This window comes from Elaeis guineensis, chromosome 2, assembly GCF_000442705.2.
Source record: "Elaeis guineensis isolate ETL-2024a chromosome 2, EG11, whole genome shotgun sequence".
Lineage (NCBI taxonomy): Eukaryota > Viridiplantae > Streptophyta > Magnoliopsida > Arecales > Arecaceae > Elaeis > Elaeis guineensis.
The window spans coordinates 83453871-83471287 of record NC_025994.2 but is presented as its reverse complement, the minus strand read 5'-3'; the positions used below and the strand labels follow the sequence as shown (position 1 = coordinate 83471287).

The following is a 17417-nucleotide window of genomic DNA, read 5'->3' as shown; positions in this document are numbered from 1 at the left end:
GGGCCGGGACGGCGGGCCGCGGCCACGTGGGGCCTGCGGGCCATGACAGCGATGGTGGGCCGCAGCCATGTGGGGCTTGCGGGCCACGATGGCGACGACGGGCTGGGGACGGCGACGTGGGGGCAGCAACGAGCCAGGGCCGGCGAGCCGGAGCCGGAGTCGGTGACGTCAACTCTTGTTTTTTTTTGGGGGGGGGGGTGGGTTCGGGCCGAGGATGGGGAACGGCATGGGGCCGGCATGCCAGGGACGGCGTGCCTGGGTCGGGACGGCAGGCCGCGACCACGTGCAGCCTGCGGGCTTGCGAGCTGCGGCCATGTGGGGCCTGCTTGCCGGGGCATGTCAGGGCCGACGATGGCGGGCTGGGGAGGGGCCAGGGTTGCTGAGTCGGAGTCGGAGCCGGAGCCGACGACGGTGAGCCGGGATGGGGTCGGATCGCGGTTGTGCCAGGGCCTGCGGGCCGGGCCTGCGATGGCGGGCCAGGGAGGGGCCGGTGAGCCAGAGCCGGAGCCGGCAATGGCGAGCCGGGGCACGGCTGTGCTGGGGATTGCGAGCCCGGCACGCGTGGGTTTGGATGGGTCGGGCCTGGGTTGGGGTAGGTCGGGCCTGGATGGGGCCGGTTGGGACGGGTCCGGTCGGGTTGGCACTGGTCGGTGGAGCCGGGTCGGGTCGTGCTGGGGTCGGGGACGGTGGAGCCGGGGTGGGGCGGGTCGGGTGGGGTGGGTCGGGCAGTCGGGTCGGGCTGTGGCTGGTCGAGTGGAGTCGGGTCGGGTCCGATCGGGCTAGGGCAGGTCGGGCCGGGATGGGGCGGATCGGCAATGGTAGGGTCCGGGCCGGGCCGGGTCGGTTCCGATTTGGGCTGGGATGTGGCAGGTCGGGCCGGGTCGGGTCGGGCTGGCGTTGGTCGGGTGGAGCCAGGTCGGGTTGGGTTGGGGCCGGGGACGGCGGAGCCGGGGTGGGGCGGATCAGGTCAGGGTCGGGTCGGGCTGGTCAGGTGGAGCCGGGTCGGATTCGGTCGAGCTGGGGCAGGTCAGGCCGAGATGGGGCAGGTCAGGGATGGTAGGGTCCGGGCTGGGTCGATTCCGGTTCAGGCCGGGCTGGGGCGGGTCGGGTCGGGTCGGGTTGGGCTGGGCCGAGTTGGGTGGAGTCGGGGCGGGTCGAGTCAGGTCGGGTCTGGTCCGGTCCGCACCTGGCCGGGCTAGGGCAGGTGGGGTTGAAATGAGGTGGGTCAGGTCAGGTCTTCATGAGGATGAAATACGATGCTGAAATTATTATAATTATTATATATTATTTTTTAGTATTATTACTAAAATTATTTAATTATTTAACTAATTATTTTTTTACTAATACAATGCACATTGCTGTTACTTGTTATAATTAAATTATTTTATGTGTTGTTTTGCATGCTACTGAAATTATAAATAAAAAAATATTTTTATTTTAAAAAAATTTATTAAAATTTTTAATAAAAAAATTTCAATATGAAATTATTTTTTTTTGATAAATTAGAAATCCATCTTCGAATGCACGTTCAAAGATGGTACTTAAATTACATTGAGCCGTAAATTTCTATTCAAGTTTCGATCTTCATCGAGATCGAAACTTGGATGTCCCGTATTCAGACTTTTTAAAAAAATAATAATATTTTTGTTATTAATAGTTGATATTTCATTTTATTATGTAGTATTCAGTAGTTATCTGTCCATTATTCTCCGGGTATATGGTAGATAGGGTCTGTAGGCACCTTATCCACATCGTATACTTGGAGAACCATGGAGAGATGCTTTCAAAATTTTTATGAAAATGAGATGAAATATCCACTAATAACAATAATGAAATTATTATTTTTCTAAAAAGGATAGGACTACACCTGTTAGTAATAATTTGAAAAGGATAGGATCATGCATTTTGTATCAAGTGATCCGGATCTGGATCGGGTCGGGATTTTAGCTGGAATTTGAAACGTGACTCATTAGTGATCTGGATCTTGTAAGTTGCATTAGTGATACATTATTTATTTACTTATAAATAATATTATTTAAATCAATATTATTTTTTATCTTATGATGTAGATGAAACATAAGTATTTCAATAAAGAAGTGGGTGCGACCAATGAATTATATGATTTAGCATGTGATCCCGATCGAAGGATTAATCACTACATATCTTATATCATTGGAGGAATGAGATTTCACACAAGAGAGCTTGAGATGCAATAACGGACCTGGAATAGTGGAATTGCTACAACAGGATATGAAGGAGAAGAAGAGATTGATTATTATGGTATACTGGAAGATATCATAGAACTGAAGTATGGATCCAGTAATTCTATATTTTTGTTTCAGTGTGAATGGTGGGATATTAGTAATAAAAAGATCGGTATTCATATCGATTCATAATTTATTAGTGTAAATCTTGCACAAACATTGTACCAAAATGAGCCGTATATATTAGCAACTCAAGCGAAACAAGTAATATATTTGAAGGATCTAAAGTATCGAGGTAATTGACATATTGTACAAAAAATAATATTTAGAGGTGTATATGACATACTAACTCGATTAGAGATAGATAAAAATTCGGATTTACATGAAGAGGAAGCTTTTCAGCAAGAAGAACAAACATTAGCCAAGCTTTTAGTTGATAAAGAACTTATAACGGCACCTTTGAATAGGGTTGATCTTCTGTCCAACAAAGTTGAAGCTGATTTTGTATTTAATCTTGATGAGTTGGAGGGCGACGATCAGTTCATAAATGACGATGAGATAGAAGATGATACATATATCGATTACTGTGATTCGGACAAGGATCTACACATCGAGGAAGAAACGAATATTGATGAGTAGATCTATATTCTTCGTTCAATTTTGTCTTCCAATAATGATATGCGATATAATTGTATTCATTAGAATATTATTTAATTTCTACTATTATTATTTAATATTATATTTATTTATATCTCAATTCTTGCAGATATGGCACCAGGAGACAGACGACAACGTTTGTGTTCACAGCTCCCTGCAGATGCCTCAGAGGTTGAGGCACCTCCACCGATCTCCGTTGCTGCACTGGCTTCATTGTCAGAGGGTCCTACACCGATAGGTCCTAGTGAGGCGGGTCCCAGTAAGGTGGGTCCTAGTGAGGCGGGTTCCAGTGGTATTAACTATTATCCTTTATATATAATAAAATTTGATTCTTTTATTTGGATCATACTAATAATTTATTTATTATTATTTCAGGTGAATTCTCATCGGTGATGAGGCGAGGGCGAGGTCCATCGAAGAACTTTGCTCTGGAGCGTTGGAGACACGAGCACCCGGGACAGCATCTTCGGATCGAGATATCGGCTGGCTACACTAGACCCATTAGGGGATGGTGTGACCCATGGCAGACTGAGCTGGGCATCATATGCCGCAGTTATGCCCCTATGATGCTCTTCGATTGGCATCACGTTCTACCGACTCAGAGAGAGATTTTCTACACCCACTTACAGGTAAAATAAATTATATTATGAATATTTAATTTACATAGTATTCTTCTAATATTTGTTATTGGCAGGGTGTATTTGATATCGCTGATTTTGAGGAGGATCGTATGAGGCGAGCCATCAACATTCAGTCATCATTGCGTTTCAAGGACTATCACCATCATATGCATCAGCATTGGTATCCGGTGGTGCAGGATCATGAGGAGGAGGCAGCATGGCAGCAGTCCTATGACAGCATCACCATAGATGATTGGACTACTATATGCCAGCAGTACGAGGATTCGGCATATCAGATTACACATCTAAATTTTTTTTTTATAGTTTAATGACTTAATCATTTATTCTTAAATTAAATTTTTTATCTACTAATTTTACTGATAATTTTACAGAGATGATGTGTTCAGAATACGGTGAACTGGGTGAGATAGATCATGCCACATTGTGGGGGTTCGAGATCGTTTGCTCATCACATAGAGCACATAATAGGTAATTTTTAATTTCTAATTAGCATATAATTCTCTAGTTACTTAAATTTTTTTTAATTAATTCTCAAATTGCAAGAGATGCTGAGAGTGGTAAGCTTCCTGGTAGGATCGATATCTACCAGCGGACCCACCAGCGACGGTCGGGGAAGTGGACGACGGGGAGCCAGAAGCTCTTTGTAAGTTTTTTTAATTATTTTTTCATTCACGATCTGATTTTTATTATAAAATTAAAATAACTATAATTTTAATTTTCAGGATCGTATGATAGAGATTAGATCCCAGCCTATTTTTGAGGGCTTGACCGCACCCACAGATGATGAGATCTGTGATCGGGTGCTCGATATGAGACCCTATTATGTTAGGGGTCTAGGACATGAGATCACTTCTCCCTCATCCTCACGCACATCTAGGGCGAACATCCATTCTATATGCGAGGCTCGGCTAATGGAGGTGTAGAGGCAGGCTATCAAGGATCGACAGTAGGCTGTCGAGGATCGATAGTGAGCTCAGGAGTGGCTGCATGCGTCGACAATTATCAGTACTTTCAGATCCAGATGATGGAGCGGATGGCGTAGATGGAGCAGACGATACAGCTGATGATGTAGCAGCAGGTCGATTCGAGCTCCATCACCGGTCCGAGCTCCATTGAGTGCTCGCCGTCCCCAGCTCATTCTCCAGATGTTGATATTTGATGGCCTACTGATGTATTTTTTTTTAATTTCAAATATCTTATAATTTTAATTTAATATAATAAAATAATAAAATTTATTTATTAATTTATTATGTAAATTTTTTATTTTAATTTTTTTAATTTATAAAAAATATTATACATATAAATTTAAAATATATATTCATAAATTTTTTTCAAAAAATATGACTAAATTATTAGCGATGAAATTATTCTCAATGAAATATTCATCGCTAAAAATATTTTACTAACATAATTTAATTTATCAATAAATATATAATTAACAGCGATGAAAAAATATTCATCATAAATAATTTTATTTATGATAAATTTTTTTCATCGCTAATATTATTTTATTTTTTAGTAAATAATCTTTTTATTAAATTAATAGCAATAAAAATTTTTCATCATAAATATCTTTTTTTAGATTAAATTTTTTCATCAATTATTTTTTTATCAATTTTTTTTATCATAAAATATTATCAATGATGGGATTATTTGTGAAGAAATATTAGTGACCAAAATTTCATCGCTAATATTATTAGCGACGAAAATCGGTTATTAGCGATGAAAATTTTTTGTTGCTAATAATCTGTTTTGTTGTAGTGAGACCCTTGAAGGCCTCATTGTACTACCTCTCTTCTTTCACCGTGTGTAAAATCGATTATTAGCAATGAAAATTTTTTATCGCTAATAACCTATTTTGTTGTAGTGAGACCCTTGAAAGCCTCATTGTACTACCTCTCCTCTTTCATCGTGTGATAGAAAATAGGGCATGATGAGTGCCTATTTCCTTATAAGAACAATAGTTGGATTAAGAATTGAAGATTTAAGAATTTTGAAAAGTTTTTAAAAATTATTTTAAAATATTGATGCAGCTCTTGTTTGATTTATATGCTATTTAAGGATAATTAAGCTTTGAGGAATCCTAATATTATAATCTAAGAGGATCATTGGAGCTGATATAGACTATTTTGATTACTAGAGGAAGGGCTGAATAGGTCTAAGAGCAAGATCTACCATATTAAGAAGTCAAGTTATATGTCAAATTTTTGAAAATCATAATTTAATTATATGATGCCTGATTGATATTATTTTTTTTTGAATCATGTATCTTTTCAAGATCTACAATTTTGGGTCAATTCTCTTAGGAGTTAAATCATGATAAAATTCTATCATTGGACTCTGAAATAGACTGATCAAATTAATTTTTTTTTTTCAAGAAAGACTTTGATTGGACATTATCTTCCAATCTAAGAAGAATTAGATGGAGTGGCAGCAGGTAAAATTGATGTACATATTAAGATCTATCTCCTATAAAATTTTAATATTTGTAATGATTATGTATACTAATCAATTTTTTTAGAGATCTAGTCTTATTTGAATTAGGAAGAGGAATCTAACTCAAATTATTCAAGGATATAGCCATCCTTCTAGAAATTAGAAAGAGAATTTTGATTTGAATTATACAAGAATGAATCTTACTATTATAAATAGAGGTTATGTTCCTTAGTTATATGGTGTGAAGAATCAATGAAAGAAAAAGAGACTTAAATCCTAGTTTTGCAATTCTTCTTTTATGTTCTAATTTTTTTTGAGAGATTCAAGTTGAACGATTCAAACAAATATTTCTTTTTTCCAATCAGATTAAGTTAGTATCAAATTCAAGTTTCACTACATCTTGAAGAATAAGTTGCTATTAGAGCTTGGATCTTCTACGCTTATGAAATTAAGTTGGTACCAAAGCATCAATCCTCTACATCTATGGAGATCCTAGTTTGTGATGCAAATGCATGAGCAATACAAGTTATCAGAATAAAGGCTATCTATGTTTCAATTACATTGAAAGATAAAGATGAATATAACTGCTAGTTTTTTCTTGATGGATGATGAGTAAAAGAATGTCTTATACAATTAGAGGAGAAGATTATCTAACTCATCAAGATCATCTTTTAGTTAGCAATATCTTCAATACAAGCATCAGTAACTCTTATTATGAAGCTATCTGCTACACCTGGAGATGAGGATCCTCCATCTAGCGATGAGATGAGCAAATTAAAGATCTGCAAAATCTCTCTCTTCAATTATTTAAAGTTGAAGCTCAAATTGAGATTTCCATATTTAATGGGACTGTTGATGTAGATAAGCTAGATAATTGGCTAGACCATTTGAAACCTACTTTACTATTTATGGATACTTTAATATCTAGAATATAGCCTTTGCTCTTGTTTACTAGAATTTGTACATAAGGAACAATGATATCTCTAAGCTAACGTAGAGTAAATTTAAAGACTTAATCAAAAAGTAGTTTACCTAATAGGTCATGAGAAAAATCTGTAGATCAAGTAATAGTACCTATAATAGAAGTATGATCAATCCATCTAAGACTACACCTCTAAGTTTCACATGCAAATCAGAATCTCCATCAATGATTATACAGTTTTCATGAAGTATATATTAGAGGTCTCCATGAGGGCATCCAAGAGGAGTTAAAATTATTCAAAGTTAAAGATATCAATGAAACTAGCATGAAGGCTATAGGAATTGAGGAGAAGAATTAGTTTAGGAAAGATAAGAAAGGCAACAAGTTCAAGAAAAATGATGGACATTTAGGTTAGGAAGGGGAGCAAAGCAGGAAGCATATCAATATGATTCAAAAAATTTACTGTGATCGCTACCATCTTTATGGATACATCAAGAAAAAGTGTCAGAAGTTTCACTCTTAATTGAAGCTGGAGTAGAAGAACTAGAAGGATGGTGATTCCAAGAAGAAAAGGAAGACGATTCTCAATTCTATAGAGGTTGAGGAGCTCCTAAACTTGAGCATGATAGTGAGAAAATCCATGATTGCAATTGAAATAGATCTAGAAGCATGAGAGAAACTTTTTGATTTGAAGATCCTGATGAAGTAGAGCATTATCGAGGCTTTTGTAGATCTTAGAAATAGAAAGAACTTCAATTTTAAAATCTAGTTTGGAAGCTAGAGTTGCATACCAAGCCTGATCCTCATCCTTATCCTTTTAGTTGAATTTTAGAAAGATGTTGAGATGAAGATTACTAAGCAGTAACCTTCAAATTTGCCATAATTGAGAGCTATATTGATGAGATAACTTGTGAAGTAGTCTTTTTGATGATTTGCTTGGTTATCCTTGAAAGCTCGTACTTTTAGGATCGAGATACAATCTTTTATATATGACAAAGTATCATCTTGAAAAGGATTAGAAGGAGGTCATGCATGATTAATGCCTTCAAAACATAAGAAAACATAGACCTTATGATTGCTGCTCAAATAAAGTAACTTGTTAATGCCTACAACAAGTTTGTGATGATGATATGAGAAGTCATACCATTCATGAGTAGTCAAGCTCTCGTCTTTTGGTTTCATTGATTGATTAATCGAAATTGAAATCAAGGAGTCACTGTAGTCATCATCAACAAGGAAGGACAATAAGGATTGTCCCTACCGTAAAGTCTAGATGTGAGACTAAACCAAGTGGTTAGCTAAAATTTAAGAGTAAAGAAGAGCAAGATCATAAACCATCGAGCAATACTAGATGGCTTGACTATGAGATAGAGAAGTAAGCATTTTTTCATGTTCAATTTTAATTTAGAGAGAGATAAATTTCTTAAATAGAGACAGCTCGAATTGGAAGGATCACTGTATTCGGTGTAAATCATTTTGGGCACCACAAATACAGTTGGATAGGGTCCACAAGTAAAATATGCTATATTAGGAAGTCAAGTTGTATGCTAAAATTTTAGAGACCATGACTTGATCATACGATGTCTGATTGAAATGATCTTTTTTTTTTTAAATCACTTATTTTTTTTGAGATCTACAACTTTAGGCCAACCCCCTTGGAGGTTAAATTTTGCCGAAATTTTATCATTTGACTTTGAAATAGGTTGATCACATTGAAACATTCTTTTTAAGAAAAGACTTTGACTATGAGAAGAATTAGGTAGAGTGACAGAAAGAAATTGATGTATGACTTAAAATCTATCTCTCATAGAATTTTAATATTTTTCATGATTATTTATATTAATTATTTGTTTAGAGATCTTATCTTTATTTGAACTAGATAGAGAAATCTGACTCAAATTATTCAAGAATTGATATTCTTTTAGAAGTTAGAAAGAGGAATAATCTAATCCAAATTGTGCAAGGACGAAGCTTACTATTATAAATAAGGCTGCGTACCTCAATTTATATGGTATGGAGAATTCATGAAAGAATAGGAAACTTAAGCCCATCTATTACAATCCTTCTTTCTTTCTCTAATTTTCTTTTGATATATTTGATTTGAGTTGGTTAGAAAAAAGTTTTTCTTCTCTCCAACTCGATCACATGGACACTTTGTAGTATTTATTTAAGATTAATTATACAAATTGATATCATGATTTTAGATTAATTAAGGGGCATATGAAATTTTGTAATTATATGAAAATTGTTTTATCATAGAAATTATCTTAATTAACTGCATGATTGACTCTTTGTTGTGGGATCAAGAGTGCAAAATTGAAATTGTTGCATGTTGAGCTATGAAATTTCAAAGTGGAAGAAAAGGTGATTTATATATATATATATGTATATATGTCTATGTGTGTGTATATCACCTACTCTCGATGTGACTATATATGAATCTGGAATGTGATTACGTGAGTAAAACCATAGAAATTAGATATGGCTATGTGACTCAAAACTATAGAGGTTAAATGTGGATTGGCCTAGACCACAAGGGTTAAATATGGAGTGACCTGAGCTACAAGGGTTAAGTACAATCGCATGATCACCATCCTTAGAATTTGATTACTAGGGACCTAGACCATAGAGGTTAAATATGGAGTGACTTATACCATCAGGGTTAAGTCCTGCCATAGTCATTAGCTATATAGAGTGAAAATTGGAAACTAGATATCTAGGTATGTATGTATAGTATATGCATATAAGCATAGTATGTTTATGAGACTTGGATACCCTATCTGAGTCTGATTCCAAGCATCAATCCATTATGTTTACATCACTGAAAAAATAAAAAGTATCGCTTTAGTATATGAAAATCATTGAAAGTAAATATAGTTCAATTATACAGATATATCATATGTTGTATGATTTAATTGAGTTGAATTATCTAATATAGCTTGATCTAATTTTCTAACATGGATTTATTACTTACTAATTAAATTGTGAAGCTTATAATCCTTACCTATATTTTTAGATCCAAGATTGAAAGACCAAGCAAATGTCCACTTCTAGGGAAAGTAAATAGAGGCAAGGCCACCTTCATAGTTAGTATAGGTTTGATTAGTTGTGTATAAAAGTGTAGCTTGGAATTGCGTATCAATAACTAAGATACAGAGAATTTGAGTTGTAAATGTTGAAAGAAGATCTTTGTTTATGATGTGATATGATGAATATAATTTTATATAGTATTTGGCTTAATAGTTTCATTTGTTTTGATAATTACTATTGCTTGTATATAAAATATATCATTTCTAGATTCTATTGAATTTATTGGTAGACAGATTACGTTGCATGCTTATGGGGTAATCCTTGTGTGTGGCCATTATCATGCCCTCAAATTGTGACTTTTGCATTAGAGTTGTGACCAGCTTGCTTAAAACCATATGAAGCACGATAAAGCTAGCATATACCTTTTTAGGTAGATGAGGATAATCCAGTGGTGGCTACATGTATAGTTCTTTTGAAAGATTACCATGAAGGAAGGTATCTGGATATCCATTTGAACAAGTGGATATTGTCTAGCAATAACAATAGTGACAAAGCTTCTAATTGAGCTTAGTTGAGCAACTGGAGCAAATATTTTGTCATAGGTAATATCATATTCTCATGTAAAATCTTTGGCGACAAAATGAGCTTTATAATGCTCAGTCAAACCACTTGATCAAGTTTTAATTTTAAAAACCCATATGCATCCTAGCTACTAGAGATTCTAGAAGGTAAATCAAACAAAGCCAAAGTGCCAATTTGCTTCAAGGCCCACAGTCCTTCCACCATTGCGTGCTACCGAAGAGGATCAAAGTTTGCCTTGTGAAAGGAGCAAGGTTCATGAAGAGAACTAGTGACAAAGGAATAATGGTTGTCATGAAGATGATATGATCAATAGATGGAGCAGTCCTATCAAAAGGGGGTTTATTTGAAGTAGCCTGGGTGAGCTCATTGGAAGACATTGCATCAGAATCTTGAGAAAATAACTCAACTAAATAATCAGTAACGAATGAGGAAGGAGAGGAAATAGAGATTTGTGACATAGAAGAAAGTATTCTATTCTTAGAAGATAACATGATGAGAAATGCAAAATCATTTAGAAATAGGGTCCCAACACCTATAACCCTTATGCTCAATTCCATAGGTAAGAAACAACTTGAATGAGAGTGAGGTTCCAATTTGTACATTCATGAGTTGTAGTTGTACAAAACAAGCATATCCAAAAACCTTGAGTAAATTACTTTCTCTTGAATAAATCATATACACCTGATAAACTCAATCATAGTTGATATATAAAGCTTGTTAAAATATCAAGAGAGTTGTTATTTGTAAAGAATATCAAAAGAGGGTATCCTCAAGAATAATTATAAGTCTTCAACAATTTATATACAACCACATGCTTCAGTGCATGATATATATAGAGCTTACCAACCCATAGAAAAAGATTTCCTAGTAATAATTTTCATTAAAAGAAAGGAATAACCACAAGATGGTGATGTTATGTGATAGACACACACAAGTAGATGTAGGCATTCAGAGAGAGAGAGAGAGAGACTCACTATGGTAAATAAAGTTATCAAGTAAGCCAAGATGAGTTCCACTTTTGAAAGCTGATGGCTTGTTAGCCAAGATATGGAGAGCCGACCGTCCCTCTTCATTCTTGTAGTACAGAAGCTCGGGATAGATTTTGATGATCTCCAAGACTAGACCTGTACTACATGCCATTATTTGGTTAGGACTAATTCATTAATGCTGGTATTTCTAATTAATAATAAAAATTCTTGAAGACCTTTGCTTGTCATTATCATAATCACATAGGAATACCAACACTTAACACTTGTCCAATTGAAATTTTAATTTGTGATATTTTGAATACAGTAATAGTAGTTGCAATGGTCATTCTTCATCATTATAATAGAAAATAGAATATAAATAATAATAATAAAAATAAAATAGTGCATGTCACCAATTAATTTTTTGAATGAACATGGCATTTGGAATATAACATAATATTGTTTCAATCATATCAATTTTAAAGAATGCCGTTCATATTTTATAATAGTAATTAATTGCATAAGACAAAGACACTACTTTGGAAGGTTTGTTTATATGCATATTAGTTGCTAAATATACCTATATTTGTGTACCAATGTTTGTTGTTTTCTTATTTATATTTTAATCTATAATTTTCATAAATTTATACATCTCATTAAATTAAATAGACAAAAATAGAATATTCTATTTTATTATTCTAATGGCATTGATTTCGTGTCTAATTGTTTTTTTTTTAATTTTCTGCAAGCTCTCAAACTGATTTAACTCCTAAATCTATGCTTTTTCACTATTAATTCACCAGTTGCCAAGTCCTAAGTAAGAAGAGAATGAAAAGAATGAGAAGAAGCTGGCTCATGAGATATTAAGATGAAGATAAATTATATATCCTTCTATAAACCTAGTTAGTCTTAACTAGGGTTCAATCAACAAAAGTTAGTAGGACCATTTTGCATATAGATAGAGAACTTTACAAGAATTTATAAACCTAATTTCTAACATTTGGTAATATTTAATAATGAAATTGAAAAAATATTTTTGATATGAAAAAAACAATAAAGAATATATAATATTTTTAATATAATATAATATATATAGTATAATATAATATAACATAATATAATAGGATCATTAATCTATTAATTAATGATACAATGTTTTGGTACAAAATATGACAATTATTATTATTACATGTTAATATATTATTACATAGTATAATATTACAATAGTATATATATGAATGTGAATTATTATTTTAGTATGATATTGATAGTTCTATATTATTATATTATATTATAATGTAAGGTATTGTTAGTCGATAATTTATATATTTTATTTTTATCCAAATATTATAATAAATAATGTAATAACTGCAAAGTTCATGGGTAATTTTGGCCATACAAATTGCTTCCAGATGGGTCTTAGAAAGCACTTTTGGAAAGAAATTTCCAAATTAGAGCTTTTTCCAGGTAGTGATTTTTAGCTTCTAGAAGGACCAAAAAGTTTCCTCAAGTTTTTTTATATTATTATTTATCAAAGACGCATATCCCATCCAGAAGCCATCTATTGGACTCAAAACAATGCTTTTGACCTCTCCAAAAGCAATTCCAAATGCACCTAAATATAAAACAGAAATATAAAAAGTTTTAAGGACTAAATCCAAAAATTCTCTCATTTGAAATGATTCCTTATGCTTGGCTGACAGAAGAGAGAGAAAAAAGAAAGAAATATACCGCTAGCATGCACTAATAATCCTGGAAGGAAAATGATTTATGGTGCCCATCATGCAAACCTGAAAAGTGCATTGGGCCTACAGTTCCTGAATTGTAATTCTACGGATTGCCCCAAACCCCTCCGCCACATGGCAGGAGGATTATTAATGTGCGCAATAAGCAATTGTCCTGTTTAAAATTTTTGGTTTGCTTATACATGTCCTACTGTGAGGGAAATATAGATAAGCTTGCCCCTTGTAAAATCTCGGGGTTAGTTACTAAAGACAGGGTGAAACCTATCACTAGCACTCTACCTAAGTTTTTGGAGTTTGTTGAATGGGGACGTGGACTTTCTGTAATTCTAGCTTTTATTATTTTGGAATGTCGTCCCACAAATAACTTTTATTGAAGTTTGCATATTTAGAGAGATTTAGCGGGCTAGCTATTCAAGTTTGCTTCTCAGAAGCTGAATCTCTATTTTTTTTTTCTTGTCCTCGCTGTCTACATTCCTCGTGACTTTGTTCCTCCAAAATTCAGAAGTAATAGTGAATGTAGGGCTTGTTTGTTACATTAAAGAACATACTGAGGTCTGCATTTGAATAGGCATAAGAGATGCCTCAAGCAAATGATGCAAATATCTATTGAACGGTAAATGTTCTTCCTCCACTTTTGATTCCAAAAGCGTTTTGCAACTTGTGATTTTTCTTATGACTCATCTAATCTAAACTTGTTTCTATACTCTCTAATCCACCATAGACCATCCCCACTATGAATACATATAAAATTTACCGTAAAATTTCCTATCTTTTGGGCTACTTTAAAGAATTATTTAGTTTTAAACTTCAATGTACAGGATTATGAGTTACTATAGTTACCCCCCACAGTTCTCTATCAAAATCTTGGCTCCACCATTTCATGGTACATAAGCACAGCCCCATATCATTATTCATCTTGGTATAAGGAGGATTGGATCTTAAACATTGATCTTACCAAAAGGGATTTGCCAATAGCTTGCAGGCATTTTCTAATGACCAGTTATTAGTGCCTTCCCTAAACTTCAGGTTTAGGTATCGACAAATCTCCTATCAAAGCAAAACCATCTCCAGCCATAAATTAGTTTGGATATTTTACCATTTGTCGGAGATCGATTGAATGGGATATCTCTAGTTCTTTAATCCTTATCATAAGTTGCATATGATGCATACGTCTTATGGTCCTTTTTAATCATTAGATACAATAGCCAATTTCATTAAGCTCACACCATGTTAACTAACTAGTTTATTGCAAAAGCTTAAGCTAATAAGGAAGGGTCAACAATGATATCAAGATTGATGAACTCATAACCTCCAATAAACTTTGGCTCTAATACCACGTTAATTAACTGATTGATGCCAAATCTTAAATTTATAACAAAAGGATCAATAATATATTTCTATCTTAATAGACGAGAGAAAACATCTCTACTTCAATCCTAAATTAGAGAGGATCTTGACACTTAGTAAATTAAATTTCTCCCAACTAAGGTCTGAACAACAACTTTGTTTGCTATAAAAAATAACTATTAGACAGATCCTATGCAATTTAATATTATCTAATAGTAGAAAAATAACTTTTATATGGGCTATCGTGGCAATGCTATGATAGAAAAAATAGGCAATAACCAAAAAGTAATGACATTATTGCTATGAATTTTTGAAAGAAAGGCATTATCATCTAAATAACTTTTTTTTTTTTACAAAAGGTACTTTTAGGTGGTACCAAATTTCTTGTGGGGGAATTTTAGAAACTTCGAAAATTTCATTTTGCAAAGAGGACAAGGAAAATGCTAGATAGTAACTATTATTTGTATGGTATAAGAGCAATCTTCTCTAATCCATGATTGTTGAAGTCTTCCAAGTATAACCATTCACATACTTCATAATGGATATATTTAAGTGGACTCCCTTCAGCATGCAAGACAACCTCCGATACAGGGCTTACATCAATCATGACCACTATGCGGTACGATATGTAATAGATATTCTTTCTGATTTTTTTGCATATTTTATCTTTTGATTTCTATGGATGTACTTTTGTTAGATTGGTATTATAAATCTGTCTAAAAAAACGAAAAGCGAGATCTGAACTCATGGGTTGGGTTGGAAGTGCCCATGGATTGCTTATTCTACCTGCACCTTCTCTAACGAAACCTTAACCACAGTGACTTCCATGGCCGTTTCTTTGCTAATTAAATCAAAAATATAAATAAAGCGGGTAAAAAATCACTCACCAAAATGTTCTCTAAAAATGGCACTGTGGAGGACGGTGTCGCCACCGTACTTCCTATCCACCTCTCTCCAGTGTTGTCTGTCAATGACCTTCTGAAGGGCTAAGAAGGCTTTCTCATGACCATGGAGCACCGCCACATGTAGTGGCGTCTCACCCAGGTTGTTGCGGGGCAGCACCACCTTCTTCTTGCAGTGGTGCTCGGCAATGAAAGCGCACACCTCTTCCATCCCCATAAATGCAGCTTGGTGGAGTGTCGTGTTACCCCAGTCATTCTTCGTCTGCAGGATGTTCTCCATTCTTCCTTTGTCCTGCTCCTCCATGAGTGTCATGAGCTCGATCACACCCTTTTGAATGCCCATGAGGATTGCGAGGTGCAGAATGGTGTCGCCAACCCGGTTGATCGTGGTCGGTACAGATTTATTCGTCTTATAGATATGCGCCACGTCTCTCCACTTGCCCTCCATTACAGCTGCGTATACACGTTTTTCCAACTCTTGTATCGCATCTTCTCTTTGAGCGCGACTCGTATTATCGTCTTCCCTTCTTGTTTCCTCACCACTCCCAATGGCGACCCCGGCCATGTCTTCCCTCACTGAAAGTATATGGTCGTGAGGAGCTCGTTAAAGCTTGAGTAGAAGGCAGGGCCTGGTAGCGGATTTTATAGCAGTGACAAGGGCAAAAGGAGAACAAAAAGAAAAAAGATATAGGGTTACAGTGCAAAAGCTAGATTCTGCACTTGCCCAGTTTACGCTGAGTGGTACACCGAAACGCTGTGTTCTGTCAGCTATACACCGGTTTCTTCAGGCGCCCTGCGCCACTGTTAGAGCTGCAGGTTAAACGAGGTGTTTGTGAACAGCTCCGACTTGATTCGCTAATGGTCACTTTGAGCTCAATTTAGTTAGGAAGCAAGTTACATTTGAACAACTTCACAAACTTGGCTCATAAATGAGCCGAGCTTAGATCCCTATGTTATAATTTTTTTAAAAATTTTGGTTCGGTTCTATAAAAAATTCCTTCAAGCTGGATTCAAATGATAAACAAATCAAGCTTGAACATCCTCTATCAAGGCTGGCTCAAGCTTGCTGGCCCCTTTCTTATTGCAAGCCAAGTCTCGAGGCGCCTACTTCTGTGCTTGGCTTAGCTCATTTACACCTCCGGTCGCTCTTTTTATGGAATTTAGGTGGGGAGAGAGAGAGAGAGAGAGAGAGAGTACTACAAGGGACTTCATGCCATGTATTCTTGTGGTACATCATGATCCATGACATCAGCTTCGTATGGAGCTCCGGAGGCTTACTTTGTGTGCAACCTCCCAGGAGGTATAAGGTTCGCCTTTATCTGTCCAAGGGAATATTTCATCAAAAAGGGATAAAATCAAACTGGAAGCAGAATATCTTTAAATAGAGGCAACTAGTACTTCCACCCAAGCCTAAAGCTTGATATTCTGATTCTACCGTACATAATATTACACGCTAACTACTTTCGGTGGCAAATTAAAGAGGGTTTAGGGCCCTTACGAAGTGATTCACTATTCCAAAATATATGCTTCGATAGAAAGATTCCCACAATAAAAGAGCATCAGCTGCACATTTTCACTAGTGGATGTTAAAAACTGTGCCTATATAAATCAGCCTATATAAATGTGCTGAGGTTTGTATATGATATGATATATAAATCAGCCTTTCTAACTATCACAGTTGGACATGCGGAAAGAAAGTCTATAAAAATTTGAATTCCGGATAATTATAACTTTATAATTAAGGAGAATCCAAAAATGAAAGGATGAACATGCATATTTGAATCCAAATAAAGGAAAAGATTACGATAATTCTTTCATTTTTGCCTTCAAATCATAATGAATCTATGCTCTGATAGAAAGAAACTTCCACAACTCAAACTCCCATAGTGAGAGGCTTTCAAGCCCTCATCTATCACTTTGCTTTTTTTTCTTTCTTGTAGGTCTATAGGTCTATGCAAGACTAATGCCTAGGTGAAGTCTACA

At 35.9% G+C, this 17417-nt stretch overlaps 1 protein-coding gene across 1 annotated transcript in view; it reads right to left on the bottom strand.

The window, feature by feature from the left end:
- LOC105056741 (uncharacterized) overlaps window positions 1-16023 on the bottom strand; it is a 32750-nt gene extending 16727 nt beyond the window's left edge. Inside the window, exons 1-2 of the mRNA XM_010939053.2 lie at window positions 15420-16023; window positions 11447-11596 (exon numbers count right to left, since the gene is read on the bottom strand). Of these exons, the coding sequence (XP_010937355.2) occupies window positions 11447-11596; window positions 15420-15999 (730 nt within the window). The 5' untranslated portion in view covers window positions 16000-16023. The remainder of the gene's footprint in view (window positions 1-11446; window positions 11597-15419) is intronic.
- Between the last annotated feature and the right edge of the window lie 1394 nt (window positions 16024-17417).